Genomic DNA, 27531 nt, shown 5'->3' on the forward strand with positions numbered 1-27531 from the left:
AGTTAACATTTTGTTGCGATTAAATAGCAATAAACGGATCAAACTGGTGCCGAAATAACTACAACATGATGCAGTTGTGTTAAACATATGAAGTCATGCTTTGTCAGGTCTGTCAGCAAGAGAGCCGGACAACAACTTCTAAAATGTTTGTTTTCTGAATGGAGTTCGGATCGATCAGGGCTAGGCTATGCTAACTTGGTCACAGTACGATAGCTGGAATAAAGTTACATACACGTGCTTTCTGAACTCACCAGGTAGTTCAACCTCCTCGCTTTCTTTTCTCCCAGTAATGTCCAGTTTTGTCCGTTATTTATATAAATATGAAGTAGTGCCAAACGATGCTAACAACACTGGAATCAGATGTGCACGGAAGCTCGAGTGAAGATAAATCAACGTTGTAATCCTAAAAACTAAAGTAAAAAGTTAATTTAATAAAAGCAGTTTACTCCGAGCTCTTCCCTCGAGCAAACGGCGTAGTAGCGAGCAGTCCAGTCAGACCACAGGTGTTTATTTGTCCGAAGCTGGAGCACTCTGCCTGGCCCTCTCCACACAACGCTCTGAAGCTGTCGGTGACGTACATAAATCTCAACATTGATAGGCTATAGCAGCACAGTGTCATGCAATTTCTTTCTTGAGTTAAAAATATTCAACTCACGCCAATTCCTTTGCGTTGCCGTCGCTTTGCCTTCGCGTTGCCAGCCCCGCCCCCTTCGCGTCGCTTTGCGCCGCCTGACAGGAAATCGTGGCTCTACGCGTCTTTGCATTGACTTTGTATGTAAACTCACCGCCCTCGCTTCGCTTTCGGTCTGAATGCACCATTAGTTTTCTGGTAGTTATCCTTTTTTCTATAGATCAAATTTTTTTATTATTTTCATTCAAACCTAAAACAAATGTACATCCATTGAATTTGCCCCGTTGCATCATATAGATCATCATATACACATAGTTATACGGTGGCACAGAGTTAGACCGCACACAGAAACAGCAACGCGTGCGGCATGACGGAAGCAGCTTGAAGCAGAAAGTGCGAGTATGTCTGCGGTCTGGAGGTATTACAAAGTTGATGACAACAACATTGCCATAGCAAACTGTGAGATATGTAAACTAGGAATTGCAAGAGGTGGAAAGGAAAAGACTACATTTAACACAACAAACCTGATACGGCACCTCAAAAACAAATACCCGACACAATACAGCGAGCGACAACACGTGGCTGGGCCTTGACCCCTGAAAATAGTACCGTTGCCTAGACCTGTGGATTAAAAACTCTGACTGGCATCTGAGGATTATGTTAATATCTTTTTTGACCACCTCATGCTGCGAGACTATCTGTTCTGAGAAAAGGGTGGTTAAAGGCAAACAGTGTGGCATTACTCCTAATATAACGTGTCTTGGATTTTAATTTTAAAACTACGTCTGGCTACGACAGCCACACCCTTGGTCTTTGTACCAGCTGTGGAGGAAGCTATCACATGATAATGTTTATCTGCCAGGAGTCTAATATCCGCATCCAGGAGATGCTTTTCCTGTACTAATGCACTGTCAATTCTCCTTCTGCGCAATAAACCCAGAGTGCTAATCCTTTTGTGAGGGCTATTCAAACCGCCTGCGTTCCAGCTCAAAACATTAAATTCAGGCATAATTTAGGGTGTTAATGCTGCCAGAGACATGAAAACAGCACCTGTGACCATTAGAAAAAATGAGCCCATACAGTATAGTACAGGTATATATATTGATCCAGTCAAGCCCCTCCCCCTCCATACAAAAGGAAAGTAAACACAAGATCCACAATGTGAGCCGCTCCATATTACAACAAATAAAAAGAAGAGACACAACACATGACATTTTAACCCACCCCCCACCCGGCCCAGCCCGCCAAGAGAGCAAAAACATGCCAACCCTCCACTATTACTTGTCTCCGTGGCCATAGTTGGAAATAGGGGGGGGGAATAGGACAGTAGCCACAAGCCTCACCCCTCCCCGGATTAAATTACAACAAAAAAAATTCCAGGAAAGTCATTGCTGCAATACTTAAAACTAGGTGCATAAACCGTGAGGTGAGGGACTGAGAATGGTATAAGAGTGTACCAGACTATTTAACATGTCTGGGATATACAGCACAAAGTATAGTGTAACTGTGATTAGGGACTGTTATGGGTCCCCAACAGCCGCCTGAGTGGTGTTGGCCGCCTCGCTGGCCAGCGCCCGAGGAGATCTCTCCTGCGTCGTCATCAGCAGGGAGTTGAGGAAATCCTCTGCTTCGCTGGATTTTTGAAAACACGATAATCCGCCTCGTCTTTGATTGTCAGGGTCGCCAGGTAGAGGAGAAAAAATTCAACTCCTCTTTCTCGTGCAGTGTCCATGGCCTGGGACTGTGTGATTACTGTAATCAGCGGCATATCTCACTCTCTTGCCGTCCACAGTGACCAGGTCCTTCTTCGCAGCTCAGAGAATAGCCTGCCGTGTGGTATAGCGAAGGACGTTGAATATGAGAGTGCGGGGCCTGTCTCGGGCAGCGCGTTCGTCATGGGCCCCTCATTATCTCTGGCTGCCCATTCTGGAGAGACGAGAACCACTCCGGTAGTGTCCGATTTAGATATTGCACACCGTTTGACCCCTCGACCCCCTCTTTCAAGCCGATGATGCGAACATTGCAGCGTCTATTCCTGTCCTCCATATCCGCCAGTTTAAGTTCAAGTGCATGCAGCGCCTTCTCGTGTTTAGCGTCTGCCCACAAGTTTTCTTTGACAGTGCTCTTCAGAGCCGAAATATCTGCTTTCACCGCTCCAATGCTCGCCAAGAGCGAGGCCAGACCAGGACCAAAAAGCCTACCATCTTGTCCAGCTGGTCACTTGACTCTTCTGATATTTATCCTGTGAGTAATGTGGAGTAAGTGAATAGTTAAGAACTGGGAAAATTCTGTAATTGTAAACAAAATGAAATGTTGACTCAGTTAACAGACAGAATGAGGATTTAGTGATGCAATAGCATACTGATTGTACTTCTTTTACTGGTGAGTGGGAAAAGGAGGATGTGTGTTTAAAGAAGAAGAATTGACCCTTCGCTAAGCCACGCCCCAAATACACAGCTGGCAATCACAGCGCAGTATAGGAGTCACTCTAACTGAGGTCCGACACTTTCATGGCTGCGCTCCATTGACTCTAATGCAAAAGGATTTGTTTTCTAGCTTTTTTGGCTGTATTTTTCTAAGATATGGTCAAACGCTGTTCCTGGGGCACTTGTAATAATTACAGTCGCTACCCAGAGAGGTTGAAGGGAGAAGTACGATTTATTCTCTTTCCAAAACCTGAAATAAATCCAGAAAAATGTTGGCTGTGGATTGTTCCTAATGTAATGTTAATGCTAACTTCCTACTGAGTGTAACGTAATAAAGCCCTACTGTTCTGCTTTTTAATGATTGTAATAATGAACAGAGGCCTACCCAGCTTTACAGGAACAGTGTTGTTGTCGTTATATCGTTGTCTTTTGTCTTGTACTGTGTGATCGGTAGGCTTTAGCTCCTATCTTTCATTTTTTTCTCATTTGAGTCAGTTTGACAGCCTGAATACAACCTTCAAATGTATAATGCAACTGCAAAACTGTCTGCTTCTTTCTGAGATCGCTTTTTCCAACAAATGTGACAGTATTTCTCTGGGAGTGCAGTAATAGACAGTGGCAGCGCCACTTTGTCGGACTTAGCAACAGTAACTAAGGGGGGCGGGGCTTGCTAAACGCAGCCATGGTAACAGATGTTTTGCCACTCAGTCCAGCGTGTTCCGGAAGGGGATGTGACATCAACGCATATCCTCTATTGTAACAGCAGAGATATTTTGTTTATATTTCGTACAGTGAATGTTTGTATTAATAACCATTTTGATACAGAAAACAAAATACTGAAAATAAGAGATTTTGTGTATCACTGATACTGAGCGGAGCTGCAACGGGAACAAGCAACTGTCGCCTGTCTCAGTCTTTCTCCTGTTTTACAGGAAAACCTCTGTTTATGGGTTCTCTATCTGAGACCTGTAACACACACAGATGACTTTTCAAATTAAGTCTTGGTTATTCTATAAAGTTTCTAATACAGAACAGGCATAGATATATGTAGAGTAGTCACCCTCCTAAAATAATGGCCTAAGTCATTTTTTCAGATTGTTCAGAAAGCACAAAAAACTAAAACAATATTGAAGATAAGATATGTATTAATATTTTTTCTAAAAAAAGTTCATGACAATTGATAACTATTGACATACTAATAACAATGCATGTCAATTATGTAACATAAGAGGAATAAATTACTTTTTGAACATGTTTTTGTGACTTAAGCAATTTTAAATCTTCTACTTTATCAACAATTGTCAGCGTTGGGTGTGGTGGAAAAGGTTGGTGGATCCAAATGCAGGACACTGAGTGGAGCAGGTACAGTTCAAAAGGGTTTATTAAACAACAAAAAGCGAGCACACTTACTAAGAGCGGCTGAGTCCCAAGAAATCCAAATAAAAGAATCCAAATGAAATAGGTAATCCAACGGGTATCCCAGACAGACAGAGCACGAGACGAGACCAAGCAACACATGACAGGGCAACATGAAGCTACAACAATGAGCAGACAAAGACTGAGGGAAACGAGTAAGCATAGACACACACACACACACAGAGTTAACGAGCTGGTCAGGAGCAATACAGGTGAGAGACATGAGGGACTAATCAACCACACAGACACACAGGCAAGCAGAGTGATCACCGAGGAAACATACAGAAGCAAATCAAAATGCAGAAACATAAATTAAACATCAAAAGGCAAAAACTATAACAGGACAGACAGGCAAACCGAATAACGAGAACAGACTAAAGCAGAATAATCAAAAGAATTATGAAACTAAACAGATCAGACCAGAACCACACAACCAGACTCCCCAACAAGACACACAGACAGGATCGTGACAACAATAAAGCATAACAAACTAACTGATTCTGAGGAGGCATGTGCATCTCCTCGCCTTTCCTGCCAGCGATGGTACAGTTTCCATCGCCTCCCAGAAGACGACGAATCAAAAAGAATATGGCTTAAGAACGTAAACTTAAATAAGCCCCCCAAACACCTGTTTGTGTGCTCGTTTCAGTTCGCTGACAAGAAGCCAACACAGGATAACCCGTACCCAACGCTTTTTCTGGGTTACGAGAAGCCACCAGAGAAGAGAAGGCGACCCAGGACTCGAAAAGTCACAACAACAGGTAACGTTAACAGTAGTTAACTAGTTAGTTTGGGAAACACCTGAACTATTCTTGAATTTCTTATTAATATAAGAAAAACTGTCTGCAATGGTGGTAGATAGGTGGCCTGATATTTTTACCTCGTGTTAAATTTTATCCTGCACCTGGCAGGTGCTAATTTCATTCCCTCTTTTTGTCAACATTTACAGAATATCTATTTTGAGAATATTCGCTATATATATTGCAAGGCCACACATAACAACCACTCACACCTAAGGACAACCTTGTCCGCATCTTTGGACAGTGGGAGGAAGCTGGAGCACCCGGAGGGAACCCACGCAGACTCAGGTAGAACATGCAAACTCCACACAGAAAGGCTGAGGCAACCGGGGTTTGAAATTCTGTCAGGGACATGGAACTCTTGAAAGGGCACTTGATCTCAAGGAGTTGTGTTGAATCAAGGGTTCCATCTGGGCTGGCTCCCAACCAAGGATGGTCAGGGTGCACGACCAGGCCTCTATGTCCTCTGCTGTCCATGAGTGTGATGACATTGATCTAATTTTCTTTGCCATGCTGCGTTGCTGTATTGCCATTGAAGGTTGGGTACAGACAGGGTTGGGGGGTTACGGATTACATGTAAAGGCGCTATGTTATCGGGATCCCAAAAAAATGTTACTGTATTCCATTACAGTACAGAAAAAATAGACATTGATTACAGGTACATTTTGTATAATCGGGGATTTTAAGTCTCAAGTCACAGTATTTTGATGTCACTATGATTTATTTTATTGACATTTAATTTTTATTTACATATTTTTCCAGTGAGTGTTATTGAGTGTATGTAGTGACTTTGCTGTTGTAAACTTTACTGTTGCTGCACTAGAGACATAAACATTTACTCTCATATTTATATAATATAATCCTAATGATAACCTGTGCCTGCTGCTCCACACCTGCAGCTAGGCTACTGTATGTTAAGTTTTCTCCAGTCTCTCTCCAACAGTTACATTTTTAATCCTTGCTCTAAGGTATTTTATATTTTTTATTTAGAAGAGTTCCCTCTTTCTCCAACCTAAGTTTTGTCATAATTTTGGAAAACACTTAATAATGGCTAGAGCAAGAGAAGTTGAATTGATTGTCAAGTATTATTATTTTATTATCTTATTTTATTTGTTTCACAGCACCAACACCACTGAGGAAAGAAGCTGAATGAAGATAACAAAACCGCAGGTAGATTTCATCCTTTGATTATAGTGTTCCTGGAGGATTAAATGTGTAGCATTAAAACAGGGATCCCAACACATTTAATTTGGTTTACACAAATTTAGGAAAGCAGTAAATTTGCAAAGTGAGTAGCACCTTAATTTTGACCATGTAGGATTGCATTTGCCAGAGATGCTCACAAGTCTTTGAGCTAGAGTCCAAGTCAAGTCTCAAGTCTCTGTGTCACCTGCTGTGTTCAATCCAGGTTGCTTATAAAACTGCATAGCTATAAGGAATACTGTAACTGTAACCTGTTTTTTCCATTTACAGAGCACAACCATGTAATGTGCAATGCAATTATTGATGGCTTGTGAGAGATTATGATAGTATGATTTTTGTATTACTCAGTGGAACCACTAGTATTGTGTTTACTTATATTGATCTCTGATGTATTTTATAGGTAGAAGTTTATATGTTGGTTTATCATTTATTAAACTAGACCTGATGTGTGTGTTTTTTGGAGAGGTGCAGAAACAGGGGGTCTCTGCATGATCAGATGACAAACGTTGGGGTCAGAGGACGTGGGCCAATCATGGACTGACCTACACTTTTGTTTTATTGTTTTATGACATGACGATGTATACTAAAACACTGGGTCAGGGAGTGATAGCCAGTCAGACTTCAACAACACTTATTAAATATTGTAAGTCAACACACTCCCCAGACTCTTAAACCTAGTGTAACATTAATTAAATAAAACTGTGACGTTGCATAATCAACAATAAACCTGTAACCTGTTTTTAACTTACAGAGCACAACCATGTAATGTGCAATGCAGTCAATGACAGCCTAAACTACTGTAAGCCAACACATCCCCCACTCTCAAACCAGTGTAACAACAATAAACCTGTAATTTCTTTCTAGCCAACGGTAATAATTAAGGTGATGGCAGCCAGCGGGACGTAAATGATTACGTTATCGACTATCACAAGTTTGGGAAGTAAACAAACTCTCATTCATCTTTTCATAACGAACGACAGTCGGAGTAAACCTCTCGTAGGTCGTAGCTAAAGCAAGAAGCGAGCTAACGGTAGATGGCCAATGCTGAGTTGGTGATGTTAACTCACCGCCAAAGTTTATGATGAATGGCTCAGCAGCTGCCGCTGTTTGTTGTCCTCTCTCACGTGTGGCCGCGCAGCAGTGTTACAGCATGTGTTACGTAGGCAGGTTATAGGTATCGGAGGGAGGGAATAACAGTAAGCTCATCAGAAGTTTCCTAAAAAATAAATATTGTTCACGAGTCCCACACCTCGAGTCCAAGTCGAGTCTGAAGTCTTTTGAGGACGAGTCTCAAGTCAAGTCTCAAGTCACTGTATGTGCAACTTAAGTCGCACTCCAGTCCGAGTCTCTAACTCGAGTCCCCATCTCTGGCATTTACTGTAAACAGAAACTAGTTACAACTACCAAGGACATAAAAATATAAACTATTATATTGCTATCGGATATTTTGCATTTAACACTACATTCATTGTTTGCTGCCATTACAGGTCCTGGTGATGGCCTGCCTTGTTTGATGTCTCGCACGTGAGTAAATAGACTTTTTGTAGAGGTAAACACAGAAGTTACAGACAGAAAGCCTGCATGTGTTTTTGAAGACTTGAAATGATAATAGATTGTGTTACCAGCTCTTTCTGTCTTTTTTCTCATCTTTCTCATTCAGGCAGAAGTGAGTATTCTACTTCAGGCACTACAATTGTATTCCCTCTGGAGTGGAGGTAGCCACCTTATCTGTCTCATGTACTACTGTCAGGAAAAAATGAATGGTTATTTAAAAAAAATCTTACCTGCCCTAGATTTAACATTATTTGCTTTTTCTGTCCTTCATTCTGGTCATGGTCATGCATCTTCCTGTTCATCTGTGCCATGACTGAGTTTTCCATCTTGCATCTACTTTGGATCACTCCACAAATACCGGTTCTATACGCTGATGTTTCATTTATCTAATGTTAATTCAATTGAAACCATTTTGACAATAAAGTGGGTGCAGTAAAGCAAAATTCTGCTTGAATGTTCAGGTTTTATTAGTTGTTTAAATACTTTCTGTTCTGCAGAGTGGAATCTTCATTCTACAAAAACGAAAGGCCATCATCCGATGTCTCATTGACCATCCGGGAGAAGATGCAAGTGCCTTGATGAAGGACTTTGAGGTTAGTAAAATAGTTTTCAGGATTTTTAAGTGTTCGTTTTGAAGTTTTAACTAATGTATTCATTGATGACTGAGATGAGATCACAAACATGCAAAGGAGAAGCACAGGGAATGAGCAGGGAGGGAGTACTCTTTGTGTGTCAATTTCTTGTAACATGCAGTCTGAAAGTTATGGAATCAGATCAGGCTTAAAATTAGGATTCAACTACATATTTTGGTGGACTTTTTAGCAAAGCAGTAGATTGTTCGAGGTGTACCTAATAAATTGTCTATTCTACAGACTGCACGCGTCAAGTCCACCATGTTACTATAGTAGCCCTGAACGGACAAACCAAACAATGACTCTAGATAGGGCCTTCCCATTTTTCTGAAGTTTCACTGCCATCGTAGTTTCTCCTATACACTTGGCCCGACCTAGAGCCAGTCTTTGGTTTGTCCATTCTGCACTACTGTAGAAACATGACTATGCAACGTGGCGGACTCTGAGCAAGAGGACCCGTGCCGTCTGTACACATAAAAAGGGTCATAATAGGTGATTATACACTACTGAAAACATATTTGTGAATATCATTCTATTTCTGCCATATTTTGCAAATCTCTCTACACACTGGACTTTAAGTTAATTCAAAAGCCAATTATTCTTGGTGCATTTGCACCATTTTTGAGAGACAGCTTACTAATATGCAGAGTTGAGCTCACTGTTTTTATAGTGTGGTCATTGTTACATAGTGTATGTCATTTGTAATTTATGTCGTCTTTTTGTAAAGTAACCAGATTGGACAAATAAATGTCTAATTAAAATGTGATGTGTTCAGTTGCTTTGTTTTTCTTGAGATATATTGTGTATGAAGATAAAGGTAAATATAGTTTAAAAGAATTAAGTACATGTGACATATATTTATATTGATAATTGATAGTTAAATATTCAGGTAAATCATTGAGTAAATGTTGCATATTTGTTTTGTTAATTAAAATTTAATATTGTTTCTAGTTATATCTACTTAGAATTTTAGTTATATCTACTCAATTTTATTATCTCCAAGGGTTTCTATTACATTGACTTAAGATTTTAATTAGATCTACTCTGTTTTATCTATCAGGATTAGTTAGTTATTAATTTTTAACTTACATTTACTAAATTCATAAGGTATATTTACTTGATTTCAAAGCTTTTAAATTTACTCATATTTTTAAGTGTAAAAATGTTTCACCAATAAAATTAAGTTTATCCCAGTGATAGTTTTTAGAGTGTGTCTATTATCAGATTAGACACAATTGTCTTTTTTGTCCAATGGAGTATTACTGTTTAGTTTATTAACAATTGGTATTTAAATATTTCTGAGGCGCTGTCCATCAGCTGGAGGACCACAGTTCCTCCCAAAGCTCCAAGCTCCATCCTGTCTGCCATCACATGTTTCCACACCTGGAAATTTTAAATATAAGTTGTAAAAAAACACAAAATTTTAACCATTTTAATTATTCAATTTCCTTAAGTTTGCAAACAGGAAATAAACATTGTGCACCTGAGAATTACTATGACCAGTGATGAAATGTGATTTAAGTACATTAACAATTCAGTTGAGTTACTTCCATTAATATACAAACATGCTTTTACATAAAACAACATTACATGAAACACGCTACATTATACTTCTACATTATACTTAACACTTCTACATATTTATTTTGCAGTAGAAAAAATTGTATGCATACTTAGTGGTTACTTTTCAGATTCATATTTAACAAAAATACAACTTAAAATAAATTCATTAAATGATGCATCGACATACTTGCAACTAACTTGCCAACATTAAAATACTTCTTACGTTGGTAAAGCATCAGTAATATAATCCAATAACACATATGATCTTACTGTGTGATAATACATATAAAAAAACACTGGGGCCATTAAGTGTGGTGAGTACCTTTTACTTTTTACATTTTTTTGACATTAGGTTTCCACACCTGGAAAAAAATACAAACCACTAATTTTCAGGAATGTACAAATAGTAATGTATTATATGAAATATAAATAGATTTTTAGATCACAATATGTTTATGTATCCTGTATTTGTGAATTGTTAATATATCACAGTCCTCTGACTGGAAAACAGTTTGACTTTAGTTACCAGAGTACAATTTTTTGTGGTGATGTTTAAGTTAACATCAAAACTTGTGTTGAGTGAAAAACTTTATCTCAAACTTACAGGACTTAATTTTACAATTCTAGTAAAGTCCCCCACGTTTCCAAAGATAGCACATGACATTTCATGACTGCAATGTTGTTGTATGAATGTGGTCCCAGGGTAGGTCAGTGTTTGAAAAGCAAAACGCATCACTTAAGATGATCGCAGACATTTTTTAATGTCCTTATCCCATAGTTGTATAAAATGTGTCCAATTAAACAAGTGAATCAGTTCACCATGAGAGACTCTGAGTAGCATCAGCAACAGTCCAGTCACAGCTTCCATGTCTGCTCAGTGTTCAGCCTCTGTTGACCGAGTCAGCAGCTTCCAGACAAACCTCTCAACTTTACCCCAACACTGAATTATTCAAATTATGAAAACATCACACAAAGTGTCCATTGCTACAGTTGAGTAACATTGACATCTGTACTTCTGTTGTGACACCTACATTCTAAACTGGAAACCACAAAGTCAACGGAAACTCATCAAACGAAATATAGGAAACATGTTTGATGGTGTCAAAAGATAAATTATCACATGATCAGAATCTGATCAGCTCTAAGGTCCCTTTCCTCTTGAACCTCATGTGCTTGAGTTTACTAAATTCTACAAAAACACTTTGTCCATCTCAGTTTTGTCCTTGTTTCAGTAAAGCAGGAAAAGGAAGAGAACAACACTCGTATTAAAAGGTGTTCCTCCTTTGCTGCTAAATGACTATTAGCAGCAAACACTGAAAAGTGGAAGTATATTTCAAATTTCAGATGAAAAGACAGTAGGCTATATTATCTATGTCTGGATCATCTACAATAGACTAATCCCCCCCATTAACTTAAAAATTTGAGCAAGCAGCAAAATTAAAAGTACACACCCACTCATATTTATCATTACATTGAGGGGATATATTACCGTCAACTGTCAAAGCTGCTTTTAACACCCTTTGAAATTCGCACCATGTAACTGACAAACGAATGTTGTAAGACTAAAAGCTGATGCTTGAGAAAAGTGTTTACCTCATGGAAACAAATGCGTGCATACTGTGAATTAAAACTTATCGTTAGGCCAGAAAACCAAAGGAAGACAGCTTGATTGAGTTTGAGATTAACACTCACACACTGAACCTTTAATAAATCTGCATATGCAAGAGCATGTTAGTTTGTTTGGTAAACTCTGACCCTCGACTCACCCATCAACATCTGTTTAAAAAAATAGATTTTGATTTATGTAAATGCAAAATGTATTACTTTGACATGAAGATTTATTTATTTTATTTATTAGTTTATTTGACAGGGACAGTGTACATTAATTAACATTGCTGCAAATGTACCAGAATTTGCCAAAAGGCTATTTTTCATCCGTTGTCCCTGGACAGATCTTAAAATTGTCTACCTAAAAAAAAACAACAATAAGAAGATTACAGTGAACAATACAAATATAAAAGAGCAGTAAAACAGATATATCTCTTCAAATCCTGTTGATAAAGCATGTAATCACTGATGATAAACCAAAATAAACATACTGATGCCACTTGTTCAGAGAAGTTTAGAGTACTGTTCAGGTCTGCCAATCATTGTAGAATACATAAATACATTATTACAGAGTGTTTTAATAATGAAATAAAAGTAAAGATGCTCATAAATTGGACACAAATAAAAATGAGGAAGTGGAACATCTAACGATAAGAGATATTAAAATTGTAGCAAAATATAATCTTACGAAAATATTAAATAGTCATAATACATAATCTAGTCTATAAAAACTAGCCACACTGTGATTCAAATGCTGGAGCTGATACTTTGATGCTCAGTCACAACCCAGAAGTACAGTAAAGGTGAATAAAATAATATGAGCACTGATGGCTTTTTATTTTCCTATTGGAAATCACATTAAAATAAGGTGAAAGACCTTCAGGCATCTTGGCACACCTCCTCCACCTGCCTTCAGCGGTGCAGTGAACACTGAATCAGCTGCCTCTGCGGACTTTGGCATACACACATTCATCTCCTGTTGGTTCAATGGCCTGCCGAGGTCACTGTGAAATCTTGACTTGGCCGTACTCCACCTCCACCTCTTCCCTTTGCTGTCTCCCAGGCAGCTGCACAACCCTGACATCAGCATAGGTTAATTCCTGTTCATCTTCTTCTTCTGCAGAGTAAAAGGAAGTGATGGCACAAATATATCATATTTAATGATTAGATAAAATCAGTACAGAAAGGTCACATCACTTTTGATATCAGAAGTCAATTGTTAAAGGAATAGTTTAACATAATCAGAAATACGCCTTTTCGCTTTCTTGCTAAGAGCTAGATGAGAAAACTGGTGTCACCCAGTGATCTAACTCTCTGCACGTAAGCCAGTAAAGTGTATTTCCCATAATGTCTGTTGTTTTGATTTGTAAAAAGAGCTAAAAAGAATCTCTGACTGCAATGATGGTTCAGGTTTAGTACCTTTTGGTCTGTTGTTTTCCTGTTTCTTGTGAGCACAGGCGACTGACCCCCCAACTGCCAACAGAATTAACAGTGCAGAGAGTACGCTGGCGATTACTGGCAAATTGCCTTTTTCAGTAATAAAAGACACAAGAGACACACAGATCTTTAAGTTAACAAACTTTATGGGTGGAGACAGACAAAAATGAAAAGGGAAAATGACTTTAATAAATCCACTGCAGTAGGGTTAGTTTGCACTCACTAATGTACCATGGGACATCACTGCTGGGGACGCTCACAGTATCTGTGATCATGGTAGGTGTTGTTGCTGGTTCAATGCACAGGGTGTTATTGGCTTCAAGCACCCACTGTGATATGTGTGTCATATTGATGGTGCAGTTAATGAATATGAAGCCTGTGGAAAAGAATCAGATAAATGATGTACAGTTAATAATCAGAGTCAGTCATACTAATCAAACTGTTTTCTACTCACCACAGGTAGATATCTTCTCTTTTTTGGAGACACTACTGACGTTATTCCTGACTGAGCAGACCAGCTGTCCTGACACATCTTGTTTCAGAGTGATGTTGTTACTCTCATTCTTTCCAGAGAGGAGCTGAGCGTCTGTCAGTGTGTGTCCATCCAGAGTCCAGCTGTACTGAGGACTGTCCCCTCCCTCAGAGGAGCAGGACACCCTCATCTCTCCCTGGGACAGACACTCAGAGACCAGCAGGACAGAGGACACAGGAGCTGAAGGAAACACATTCTTCTTGATAAATCTTGGTTATTCTACACAGTTTCTAATAGGCATAGATAGATATACAGTACAAATATATTGGCAGAATATGAGATACATGAAGTTTGGAAATAGAATATAACATGTATGTCTATTAATATCACTAAATTCTCCAGTAGTCAAAATTGTTATTTACCTTGAGTGACCAACTTTATAGTCTACAGCTCTGATCTCGTTCCATTTGAATCAAAGATTTCAAGAGTTTATTCACCACCATCAGTCCAACTCAGGTTGTTGATCCTAAATGTTGCATCACTGGGAGTAAATGAGGATCTGTCTATTTTACTTTTTACTTCACTATATTTATTCTGCAGCTACAATTAGTAGTTATTTTTCAGATTCATATTTTACATGAATTAATGAATTAATATGCAAGTTACATGATAATGCGTCAATAATAATAGTCCAATTATACATATTATTATATGATAATATTCTGACAAAACACTCTGAATGGGGCCATTCAGGACTGTGAGTGTAATGTGTAGAAGGACTCAGGATCGGCTGTGATGGTTACTGATTTTAATAAAAGAAGCAAGGCATGGCCTCCAACATGGCATACAGGTAATTGCAACAATGACACACGTCCCTCCTTATTGATATTGTGCATAATCCCACATCACTACCATGTGGTGAAATGAGGACTAGAACAATAGGCTTACTTTAATTTGTAATAACCTAATTATATTTTGCAGGTACTTGTGTTCTCTTACTTAAGTAAACATTTGAATGCAGGGCTTTTACTTGTCATGGTGTATTTTTAATGTTACAAAAATTTCCAGTACACTATAAAGAAAATCTGTAATTTTAAAGTTTTATTCCTTTTTATTTCACAGTTTTCCTGTATTTTTGAAATACATGAAAATATCAAAAAAGTGCAAAAATAAACTGTGAATTTACATGTCTAATGTAAAATAATATGAAAAACCTGTAGCTGTGATTAACCATAACATTTCTGTTATTTTAAAGAAAATATTGTTTTTTTACGTAAACAAACATATATACATATATAAATAATTTTTATTATTTAAAAGAAGAAACTGTTAAAAATAAGTTTAATACTGTAAAAACATTTCTTAAACTTGGTACAATTAGTAACAGTTAACCGTAACAAAAAACATTTTTTCTGTAACTTGACATAGGTTTTCTAGTTAATTGACAAATATCTCCTTTAATTATTGATATTTGGAAAATAAAAACATTGAATAAATGTTATTTTAATCAGTATATAGTGTCTACAAGTATTGTTAAACTGTCGAAACAGTTTTGAACATTGAAAACAGCCATAATTACTGTAATTTCACAGCTTTTGAATTTTATTATAATTCTTAGATTACAAGTTAGATTAACATAGTATATAATTGCCCCAAAGTGGTAAAATTACAGAAAGGTAATATTTAATTTATTGTTAAATGACAGGTGTTCACCTTTTAATGGGGTTAAAAAAGAAAACTTCCTGTAAAATTATGGGTTTGTGATGAAAAATATTTTAATGCCATTTTACAGATACTTGATTGAAGAGTCTTAGCTATAGGTGTATTATCAAAACCTAAAGTAAACATATTTAAATCCTGTTTTTTCATAATTAAAAATGACCACATGTTCACATTATTTTACAATTACCATTTATCCTATAATAGAGACCAGAAATCCATTTTGAGTAATCTTGTACTAGGGCTATTTCTGAAAGTTTCAGACTTCCTTAAATTTACTTAATTTGAGCAAATTCAGACATTTATTCATTTAGCGGACGCTTTTATCTAAAGCAACTTACAATCAAGGTCACAAGTGGATGGGTCACAGTGGGTTAAAAGAATTGTTCTCCTGAAACAAAAGTAGTTTAGTTTTTATATACATTATTGACGATATTTTCAGATCTATTCATTAGAAACCTAATTGGGGTAGGTTTTGGTGCTCCTCCTTGGGGGTGCTTGACTGGGGGGGGCTGGGCCCCTGTCCGGGGATGAGATCGGCCTCGGGGGCTGCTGTCACTGGCTGCACTGTAGGGAGGGATGCCTCTGGCTGGGTTGGGGGACCGTTGGCCTGGTTCTCCCGCGTTATCGCTCCCTGGCGGTAGCGAGCTTCCCGGCACGGCTTTCTGCTGTTCTTCCTTGGGGCGGGGTACAGCTTCCCCCTGGACATGCGGTCTGGGGTCCTTTGCGCTTTGGGGGGTCGCAGGGTGTCCTGGCTTCTGGGGGTGGGGGTCTGCGGTGGGATTGTGGGGCGATTATCGATGCATCTTGATGCATTATACTTTTTCCCTGGGCAGGGTCTCTGGATGGCTGCTGGGCGTTTAGTTTGTGCGTTGGAGTCCGGGGGAGGCATCTCCTCGTTGGCTTTGAGGGACCTGTTTGCGTTCCTGTTTTGCTTCGTTGGCCTCGGATCCGTGCTTGCCCATTTCTCTGTCGGCCAGTTGTTGGACCCCTTTGGATACTGAGGTATATAGTTAGTTTTCGGGATGTGCAGTGTGGGTGCGGGGCAGGGCTGTGCTCCGGTTTGTTCTGGGTTTGTGCCTGGAGTTCTCGGCCCTTGATGGATGGGTGGGTTGTTGGTGGCATGCAGCTGAGCTAGTTGATTTTGCCTCGTTGCTGGTTTGGCTGGTGTTGCATGGCGGCCGGGGGCGCGCTGGGCATGGGGGATGTCGGCTGGCGCCGGCGGCCTTATTTTTTTCCGGCGGTTGGGGGGACGGTGGACTTTTATTGGCGGGTGCACGGTGACCTGTGCGGCGCGTTTGCTGCTGGGCTGGGACTTGCTGCTGGTGTTTCTCTCCGCTGGCTTTCGCTGTCGTGTTGTTCCGTTTGCTCTCTCTCATTTGCCCGACCTCGCACGCGGGATTCGCGGGGGCTGCTCTTCCTCTTTTGCGTTCCGTCGGCATTACGTTGTCAACTGGCATTTGGGTCGGGGTCTTCTGCGTTTGCATCGCGGTGCATCTGGGAGTCTTTGGTTGTTTTTTTTGATTTGATTTATTCTTTTTCTTTCTTCCACCCCTATTGGCTACTGGGGTTCTTGCCTGCCTGTTACAGTCGTGGCGTCCCACTCTCTCTAACAACTACATTCTTTAACAGGCTTATGCGCACACACATCTACACACACACATACAGACACATTCACCCACACGCACACAGACACACACAGACACAAACAAACTTAGGTTGTCCCTGGTAGAATTATTCCTGATGCCTTTCTTTCAGTTACTTATTTAAATTAATTATTATTCCAGCTCTCGTGACTGTGTTGTGTTGCTTATTTAGTGTGTGTGACTGTTTCTTGTTTTCATTGTTCTCTTAATTGTCTTAATATGTCATTAATATGTCAGCTGTTTATTGCTGCTGTTCGGCTGGTTGTCTTTTACTATTATTATTTTTTTTATTGTTTTTTTTGTTTGTGTTTGTTTGTTGTTGTTTTTCTCCTCCCCAAGCCCCCCTCTCTGTTCTCTTGCAGGTTTCGTTGCTTTCTGCAATTGGTGTTTCCCACAGCTTTTCCCTGGTGTCCCCACCCTCCATCCCCCTTTCCCCCTTCTCTTGCAGGTGTTGTCCTTTCTCTGTGCTGTCTGTTTGTGCCCCCCCACCCCTGTGTCTGCCCCCCTGTCCGGCCCGGTGACAAATCAATACATAATTAAATAAATAATAAAACAGACAAAGGAGTATTTTAATACTCTCTTGTTAAAGTAAAATCTGTCTGGCACAATATGGTATCCAGGTCATTATACTCTATACCAGGCTGCTGGGCAGGACAGGTTTAAAAAAAAAAAAAAAAAAAAAAACATAAAGAATATTTTGGATCTGGATGTAAAGTAATTGGAAAGTATTTCTTAAAATGCTGGCATTTTGCTTTCATTCAGGACTGATCCAAAGACTTCTTCCCTGGTTTCAATATGATATTTTATGACTTTCTAAAGCCAGTTTTGGTATCTGGTAAATGTTGTTACGGCTATATGCGTTTCTCTGTGCTGTGTATCCTTGTTCCTTTTCTGTCTTGTAGTTCTGCCCCAGGAGTGCTACAGCTGATTGCTGAATTAGGTCCACCTGGCCTTGCAAGGCAGCGCACAACTATGTGCACGGGAGTTGGGGAAGTCCAACATTTCTAAATTAAGTTGGTATACAAAAAGATGCAAATATATGCAAGTAGAAAGACAAGTGCGAATGTGAAGTTTTTCTTGGCAGTCCAAATGGATAAATTTGTTTGCAAGTTTTTGGTATGCAAGCCAAAAGTACATTTTCAGATTCGACTGACTTTGCACAACAACACCTCTGGATGACCTAAAGAAACCACTTGGGTTCTTAGCTCAATTGGAAAATATAAACAACGGTAAACAAAATCAACAGTATATCTATCCAAGGTCTGCAAGACATTAAGTAAGTTTCCCTTAATAATTGGTATGGTGACCAAGTTCTGGAAATGTGTTAGTCCATAGCCCATAGAAAGTCTGGTGGCTACATGGCTGCAGAAATGACAGAGCAGATAACCACTCCCCCTCCACCACCAGCTCTTCCATTAAGTGTGAGCAATAAGCAAAAGGCAGATGATCTACATTAGCTTGCCGTTCCTTACATCCAAAAAGCTTGACAGCGTTTGATTTACAATATAACTGCATTGATAAATAGGACTGTGTGATCTGACGGTATACACTATATTGACAAAAGTATGGAGACACCCCTTCCGAATCATTGAATGCAGAAAGTTGGCAGCTTCTGCAGATGCGCCGACTCCGCGCCGAGAGCTACAGACCTCCAAATGTCGTGTGGCCTTCAGATTAGCTCTAGAACAGTGCGTAGAGAGCTTAATAGAATGGGTTTCCATGGCAGAGCAGCTGCATCCAAGCCTTACATCACCAAGTGCAATGCAAAGCGTCAGATACATGGTGAAAAGCACGCCGCCACTAGTGCTGTGGAGACGTGTTCTCTGGCATACCAAAACATTTAGGACAATTTCATGCTCCCAGCTTTGTGGAAACAGTTTGGGAATGGCCCCTTCCTGTTCCAACATGACTGTGCACCAGTGCACAAAGCAAGGTCCAGAAAGACATGGATAAACGAGTTTGGTGCACAGTCCTGACCCCAACCTGATAGAACACCTTTGGGATGAATTAGAGTGGAGAGTGCGAGCCAGGCCTTCTCATCCATCTCAGCCTGATTATTTGTATTATAGCAGTGTTCAACTATATTTAAAGGTAATTTAATTGTTTTTATAGGTGTATATGTTCTTAATTAAACAATAAAAGCCCCAAAAATTGCATTGTATTTTTACGAGTTGGTTGTTTACTGTTATTTTACGGTATTTTTCTGCCGCCCCAGCTGCCAGAATATTTCCGTTTTTTCACCATTTTATTTACCTTGAATGGTCAAATTTAGAGTCCGCTGCTCTGATCTCTGTCCATTTGAATCAAAGATTTCTAGAGAATATTCACCACCATCAGTCCAGCTCAGGTTGTTGATCCTAAATGTTCCATTAATGGGAGTAAATGAGGATCTGTTTTCTATCAGATTAGACAGAATCTGATTTTTTCTCCCTGCAAGTATTACTGTTCTGTTGCTTAACAATTGGTATCTAAATATTTCTGAGGCGTTGTCCATCAGCTGGAGGACCACAGTTCCTCCCAAAGCTCCATAACACTGAGCTCCATCCTGTCTGCCATCACATGTTTCCACACCTGGAAATTATGAAATATAAGTTATTAAAAAAATGTAAAAAACAACATTGATAATTGACAATGAGATGTAATTAAACCCACAGAAACAGGGGTTCACTGCAGCTGTTTCTGTCAGACCAGATTACAAAACGTGAACTTATTCTTGTGCAGCTAAGAATTGCACAGGAATGTGCCCAGACGTGAAGTGTAATTAAGTAAATTAAGTACTGTATTAAAGTTCAGTTTTGAGGTACCTCTACTTTATTTGAGTTTTCAGATTCATTTTTATATGAATATTAAAGTTGCTGACATTAATATGATACTTACATGGTAATGTATAAATAATAATAGTCCAATTATACATATTATTATTATTATTATTATTATTATTATTATAATTTATATGAAACAACACACTGAATTGGGCCATTCAGCACTGTGAGTGTAACGACTCAGGATCAGCTGGGATGGTTACTGATTTTAATGTCAGAAGCAAGGCATCACCTCCAACATGGCATACAGCTAATTGCAACAAGATACACTTCTGTCCTTTTCCTATTGCGCATTATTCCACAGCACCACATTGTGGTATAATTAGGAATAGAACAATAGGCTTACTTATTTTTTTTAATTAACCACAATCAATAGGCAAAGGCAATACAGAAAATATAAAGACTAAGCAGACCGGGACAAATAAAACAAAAGAACAGAACAATAAAACACAAACAACAACAAAAATAAAATGAATAAAAACAAAACAACATAGTGTATGAGGGAGATATAAAGTAATATAAAACCAATTTAGATTTTTTATTAAGTAACTTGCTAATCATTAAAGAAGTTTTAATAGCTTTTTATATAATTTAGAGAGTCAAAAAGATATTGTAATTCAATACAGAACAGATGAAAAGAGGGAGACTGACCAGATATCCTCTGCCAAGACTTCCGTGAAGTTTAATTTCCATAAGAGAAACGATTTGGGAAAGTCACTATGACCACAGATCAGTACTTTTCTGATATGGCGATTATTACACATAAGATTAAAAAGATCTTTCCCACCAAGTGAGAGCTTGGGGATCTCTCCTTTCAGGACCTTATAACAATGCACTTTTAAGTAAGAATAGTAACTTTGGAGATATACTTTTTAAAACATTATGAAATTCTTTTCGAGAAGTATCCAAACCCTTATGATGAACAAAATCCTCAGATTCACAAAATTCGCCTCTATCATTAAGTACTTATTGTATTTACTAAATTCACCTGTAGGCAAAAATACTTATTTACCTTGAATGGTCAAGGTCATTATGTAGTTTTCAGTGGACACTAGCGTACGGGCATGCCTGAACGCATGAGCAAGCATTATCCGGAACACAAGAGCTTTCATACAGAAATCTCACAATAAACGCGGAAACACCGGCATGCCAACTGTGGCTTTTCTCCAGACATGTTCAGGCTCTGTTACTTTAATGTTCTCGGCTCAGAGGCAGAACAACACCGGCTCCGTAACTTTCATTCAGCGCAGCTAGTCGGCATATTGGCACAATCCTCCCTTAAATAAAGGCAGTGACCGCGGCTGTAGACAGACAGGGAGACGGATTCACACAACATGCTGGAAACTCAGGTAAACTCCCACTGCAACGTTACGGTAATAGTTTTATCAACTTGAGGTTGAACTAATCCATGCTGGTGACATGATAACGTTACAGTTACTACATTTAGCCGATGTGCTACAGCGTTAGCTCGCCTGACTGTTTTTCAGTAACTATCATTACTATATGTGTATCTTTCACCTGAGGCTCAGCAATGTCAGCACAGCTAAATGCATTGGATGACAACAAAACGGTTAGTGAAATGGACTGGATATTATAAATGAGATTGTTGCTACACTTTAGTTAGACAGTTAGACCGCAGTAAGAAACTTTACTGTAGTGTTAGTGGATGACTCTTCCTCTGTGTTGTTGCCATTTTGTTGCAGTATTGTATATTATGGGTCACGTTAGTTACAGTGACTGAGAGGTGGAGAAGCGTACCTGAGTATCTGTAAAACCACAATAAATCTAAATTGAACATTATGAAGCAAAGCGGCAGGTCTAAGCTAATGTAGATTAGCTGGCTGCCCTGCCTGCATCACTATAGACAAGTGAACAAATCGCTCCACGTTTGCTTTGTACCAACAGTCAACAGTTTGACATAATATGGTAATATGGTACGCAGGACAGTAATATAGGTCGCGTTAGCTGGTGAAGTAATGTGGAGAGTGATACAACTTTGCACCGGATAACGTCAGCAACTACTCTTCGTGAATTCCAGCCTTTCTGATGTTCTCTGTGTTTTAACTCGACAACATCTGATTGTATTTGGTGATGGGCTTCAGCACATTAAACTTTATTGCTGTTTTGTATCCTTACGTGGACCGCCTCGCCTTCAACGTGACATACAGGCAATTGCAACAACAACACACTTCACTTCCTCCCTTTGTCCTCCTGTACATTATCCCACAGCACCTCCTTGTGGAATTGTGTAGAATAGAACAATAACTACGGGAACAGCCGGTAGGTTTACTTTTCCTTGTAATACTTTTCTGGCATCACGTTTCCACCGCTGTAAAAGATGTAAAACAATTTTGATCCTTTGATTTCTTCTAAATCAACAGATCTACAGAGACAGTGGGTTTCGCTGCAGCTGTGTTTCTTTCTTTCTTTTTGCATTGAGAATGTTCACAGTAGGTTTCCACACCTAAAATAAAAGTTTTAAAAAAATAACATTTCACAAGCCTCTAACTGGAATATGGTTTGATTTTACAAATATGAAGATTTTGTGTTTTGGTCTCTTGTTAATTTTTCCAGTGAAGGTAAGCATATTGTAGCTGCAATGAAGTGTCTGTAAAGTGTTTTTTTCTTCATTTTATAATTTTTTTTACTATAAAGCAACTTTCATGTGAAAACCAGGATTTATAAAGAACATGGCTAACATTTTAAACTACATTTGTTAAAAACAAGAAGTAACAATATTACTATGATTATTTAATTATTATATAGGGACTGTAACTGTAAGTACTTCTTAATATGTTCTTGTGAGCAATAACCAAACAAAACATTTCCACTGGTGCAAAATTCCTCCTCTTAGTAGAACATTTAGTTAAGGCAGTATTATCTTTATAACTTGAAATTGAGTAGAATAATAAAAGTATTTGTAGATAAGCCATTTGTAAGATTAAACCAGAGAAAGCTTTCACTTTGTTACAGCAACATAAATCTATGGAAGTCAATTGACGATCAAAGCTGACAAAACATTTAAGTGTCCCGATTCTTGTATGAATGTGGTCCCAGCATGGGTCAGTGTTAAAGCTGCAAAACACATCACTGAAGATGATGTGACTGTACTTTTTGAATGTATTATCCCAAAACTGCATAAAATGTGTCCAATTAAACAAGTTAATCAGCTCACCATGAGAGAATCCGAGTAGCATCAGCAACAGTCCAATCACAGCTTCCATGTCTCCTCAATGTTCAGCCTTTGTTGACCCAGTCAGCAGCTTCCAGACAAACCTCTCTACTTTATTCAATAGCAAACATGCACATCCTACACTGATCAGCCTGAAATGTCTTCTCTTAGTGATCAGCAGCAAATAAGAAGGTGTGAAAACTCTCGATAAGCAGGGTGTTGTTAAAACAGTACAGCAATGAGAGGAAATAGGAAACAGGGTTAATGCGGTCACTACGTGCAAAGTTATTGACACTAAAAGCTCCATAAACAAGTCATCTGCTTGCCCCAGTTGATATCTTCTTATATAAATCTATTCTTTGCTGCAGCCTTTGCACAAAATCTAACCAAAAGTGAAAAAGTGAAACAAGTAATTTTCTCTATTATTGGACTTGACAAGCAGAGCAAAGATCAATGCTAGTTGGATGCTCATTTTCACTTTGAGGTTTCACAGCTTTAATTACTAAAACATAAGTCTTTCAGAGAGGTGTGTTGGATCAGAAACTTCTAATATCTATGTGTTTGTCTTCATCAGGTAAGAATATAATTAAACACTTATTTACATAATAAGCTGTTTCATCAGGACAGTTGATATTTCCTATACCAATGCTTGTATGCACTTATAAGGAAACATGAAGTCATTTTAACACCTTCAGGTCTCTGGTACATCATAAGGATGTACCCTTAGCGGTTTAACTAAAGTTTTCTACTCTTTATTCATTTGACAAAACTAATCTACAGTCAGAGGATTTTTAGTTTGTCTTGTGTCAGAGGTATCAACATCATAATGGACTGACTGACTGAACAAAGCAATATTCTACCACCTCACTAGAATTTGGGGATGACAACTGTTCAACATCTCGGCTGCCTATTTGTAGGAGGGAATTGGTTACAAGCTAGTTTAACCCGTGTCATTACCAACGGTCCTCACAGCTGTCAAGTTTATTATTTTCAGTGCTCGACTTCTTCAAACTGTAATGTCAAACTTCATGCTAAAAGCTTTATGGAGATGCTGGTTGTTTAATAATGTGTAATAATGGGAAACACAAAATTCAGGTGGCATTTAATATCATCCCTGATGAGTCAGCACACATGTAGGAATTATTTAGTCTTCTCTCCTCTTTTGTGCCTTTTGTTTATGAAAGTAGCCTCTTTAAATGTGCATGCGGCACCTATTCATGTCAATGATAAATTTTAATTAATTTATAAACTTCTGGCCTTTAATAGCTGCTGTGTTTCAGCAAGTTTTCTTCTAATGTTATAAACTTTCTGTACATTCAAAATCCAAACCCAAAAATCTGTGTTCTGACATTTCGAGAATAAAGTTGTAAAATATATAAAAGATTTACCAGCACTTTACTCTTCTGTGCATTAGAGTATACTTTATTGCTCCGCTGATAATGGTTGTATTTCCTTCAGACTGTTTGACAAGAATTAGACCACAGACCCCCATTTGATTAGATTTTGTCCTAGGGTCGCCCATCTGATAGGAATTTGTCTTAGTTGTTCTGTTACAGAAAGTATGAAACCATGACCGAAACAGCCATACATTTTGTCAGTGTGTTACTTATGGATGGAATTACAGTGAAAATATATTTGTCCCCTTTTTGCTGGAGCCCCACTGGAGCCCGTTCAAGGATCCCTGGGGGATCCCAAACCCCACTTTGAGAACCACTCTAAGTGACGGGCCACAGAGCTGTCAGAGGAAAGATGCCACACAGCAGTCCAAAGTTTTTACAAGTGTAAATAATTGTAGAAAATAGAAATATATATATACATACATATTATGGCATGCCGTTTAGGAATAATATATAATAATATATATTTATGAAGTTTGTCCATCTGAATATATGGAATGAACCTTGATATATTGAATGAAAGTTGGAATACATTGACAGAAATGTCATCAAAGGGATACCTTTCTGAATTCCCTGGATTTACAAAATGGCATCGGCCAAAATAGTCCAATACTTTGCTGAACTGTAGAGTTTTTTTGCAACAACTGCTCATACTCCAAACGACATAAACAGTTTGGAAGTTATATCGCGTCAACTTGAGGATTATATTTCATTTCATTTTCATTTCATTTATTTATTTAAGGACAGTGCACATTAATAAACATTTCTGTAAATGTGCCAGTGTTAGCCAGCAGGCTAATTTTCAACTGTAGTCCATTGGCAAGATGTTATACTAGGCACATAATAGCTTAAAAGAAACAAAAAAAAAACAACAAAAAAAAACACATTAAATCACACAGCAATTGATATACAACAATAAAACATAATGCCATAGCACTGGCTCCATTAAAACATAACATCATAAAACATATAACATATAACCATACAGCCATACAACTGTTAGGGCATTAATAAAGTTACCATCTAACCATCTATTTAGCATACATATACCAAAAGTTACAGGACAGCTAAAATATAAGACATACATTATTATTCTGAGAGGTGTTCACATTTTTGTATGCTCAAAAGCCAGACCTTAAGATGGTGTGAGAATGTATGGTATGAGGTGGAATTTCTAATATCCACAGGCAATTGGTTCCATAGTTTAGAGGCTCTCACAGAAAAGCATAATTGGCCAAAGGAACTGGACCTACGAGGGACTACACAGTCCCCTCTTAAGGCAGACCTTGTGGTTCTGCTGCTAGATGACTTCTGCTGTATAAAAGTACAGAGTGGTGGGGGAGCCTTCCCATTAATGATTTTAAAGATTAGGCATGCATCACTGTGTTTTAAAATATTTTCCCAATTGAGTAGGTTATAAGTATTAAGAATGTTACAGTGATGGTAAAGTTGGGTTTTTTTGTCCAATACTTTAAGTGATAAAATAGGCCTTAGTGTTGTACTGCATACCTGGGTCCAGCTTGTCATACAATATGTTAGGTGAGGAATTATCATAGTTGTCATGTATAGCTTTGCTACAGGTGTTGTCAAACAGTTCCTTATATACTTAAAGTTCGCTAGGTTATATTTGGTTATTTGCACTACCTTTCTCACTTGATGTTTAAATGATAGAGTAGAGTCAAGAATAATGCCTAGATATTTGAACTGTGTAACTGTTTGAATGACCTCCCCAGACACACAGACATTGGGTTCACAATGAGATACAGTTTTGCTTTTACTAAAAAACATACATACTGTTTTCTTAACATTGAGATTCAGCTGTGAGCCAGTAAGCCATTTACGTACATGTACCATTGTATCGTTGAGCTTGGCAACAACTTGGGCTTTAGTTTTCGCATGAACATATATGACTGTATCATCAGCATACATCTGCACCTCACATCCAGTGCACACTAATGGCAGGTCATTTATGTAGATGCTGAACAAAATAGGGCCCAGGACAGATCCCTGGGGTACACCCAGTTCATTCCTCAGGGGTGGTGATGTCTCATCATTAACTCTCACATACTGTACTCTATTTGACAGATAAGATCTCATCCAGTCAGTAACACTGGTTGAGAAATTAAAATAAGACATTTTGTGGATGAGTATTTCATGGTTGACAGTGTCAAAAGCTTTTTTCAGATCTAAGAAAATTGCTCCAACTATGCCTCCTTTGTCCAATTTTGACTTGATGTTTTCCACAAAGAAACAATTTGCTGTCTCAGTGGAGTGATTGGCTCTAAAGCCAAATTGCATGGAGTGCAGTTTAAAGGGCTTCTGTTAAGATGTTCAGTCAATTGCTCAGCCACGCATTTTTCCGAGATCTTAGACAAGACGGGTAAAATACTAATCGGCCTATAGTTATTCATATCAGTTGTATCTCCTGATTTATAGACTGGCACAACAATGGCTAACTTCCAATCGTTTGGGAATTTTTCCTCCTTAAAAGAGCTGTTTATAATTTTAGTAATAGGCCCTGTGAGGGAGGCAGCATGTTTCTTTAAAAACATGGAATCCAGTCCAAATATGTCTTTTGATTTGGAATTCTTAAAAGAAGTAATTATAGACTTAACCTTGGGTTCAGAAATTTCAGTCAGAGTGAAGACTGGCTGTAATACATCAATTGGTGAGGAGTGTTGTGGACCACTTATGGGACTATGCACAGTCAATCTCACAGAATTGACAAAATGATTATTGAAGATAGTCACAACTTCAGCTGGTTCCTTATATAGGTTACCATTTTCTTTGATCTCCAGCTGCTTTGTTGCCTTATTATGTCCTTTCCCTGTTAGTTTATGCAGACAGTCCCAGACTTGTTTATGATTACCTTTAGCATCCCGTATGAGGTCAACAAAGAAATTAGATTTAGCTGCCCTAATTTCCTTTATTACTCTATTTCTCAAGGACACAAATATATGCCTATCAGTCAATGATTTGGACTTGAGAGAGAGCTTTAAAGCATTATCTCTCTCCTTCATTAATCTCCTTATG

The 27531-nt window shown here is 38.5% G+C and overlaps 1 protein-coding gene and 2 long non-coding RNA genes across 6 annotated transcripts in view; 1 reads left to right on the forward strand and 2 right to left on the reverse strand.

Annotated features, from left to right (window-relative positions):
- Positions 1–1713: 1713 nt before the first annotated feature.
- LOC119888626 lies at positions 1714–4611 on the reverse strand. Its single transcript, XR_005441916.1, has 2 exons — positions 4468–4611; positions 1714–2873 (listed from the first exon to the last, which is right to left on the reverse strand). It is a non-coding gene; the product is annotated as an uncharacterized LOC119888626 (long non-coding RNA).
- A 67-nt stretch (positions 4612–4678) lies between these two features.
- Positions 4679–9428, forward strand: LOC119888621. The gene is made up of 6 exons (XR_005441912.1): positions 4679–5234; positions 6395–6443; positions 7964–8000; positions 8137–8142; positions 8528–8623; positions 8903–9428. It is a non-coding gene; the product is annotated as an uncharacterized LOC119888621 (long non-coding RNA).
- Positions 9429–13418: 3990 nt separating this feature from the next.
- The window catches only part of LOC119888614 (T-cell surface antigen CD2-like), a 47456-nt gene continuing 33343 nt past the window's right edge, over positions 13419–27531 (reverse strand). For 2 of the 4 annotated variants that reach the window (XM_038699272.1, XM_038699271.1), the window contains exons 3-4: positions 13725–13982; positions 13419–13646 (exon numbers count right to left, since the gene is read on the reverse strand). In XM_038699272.1, the coding sequence (XP_038555200.1) occupies positions 13456–13646; positions 13725–13982 (449 nt within the window). In that variant the 3' untranslated portion in view covers positions 13419–13455. Of the gene's footprint in view, positions 13647–13724; positions 13983–19360; positions 19679–23104; positions 23169–27531 lie in introns of those variants that run through there. The other 2 variants (XM_038699269.1, XM_038699270.1) reach the window with 2 other exon arrangements.

The sequence above is a fragment of the Micropterus salmoides genome, unplaced genomic scaffold (genome assembly GCF_014851395.1).
Source record: "Micropterus salmoides isolate LMB-PRFRI ecotype aquatic unplaced genomic scaffold, ASM1485139v1 Ms_hic_scaffold_5, whole genome shotgun sequence".
Classification (NCBI taxonomy): Eukaryota; Metazoa; Chordata; class Actinopteri; order Centrarchiformes; family Centrarchidae; genus Micropterus; species Micropterus salmoides.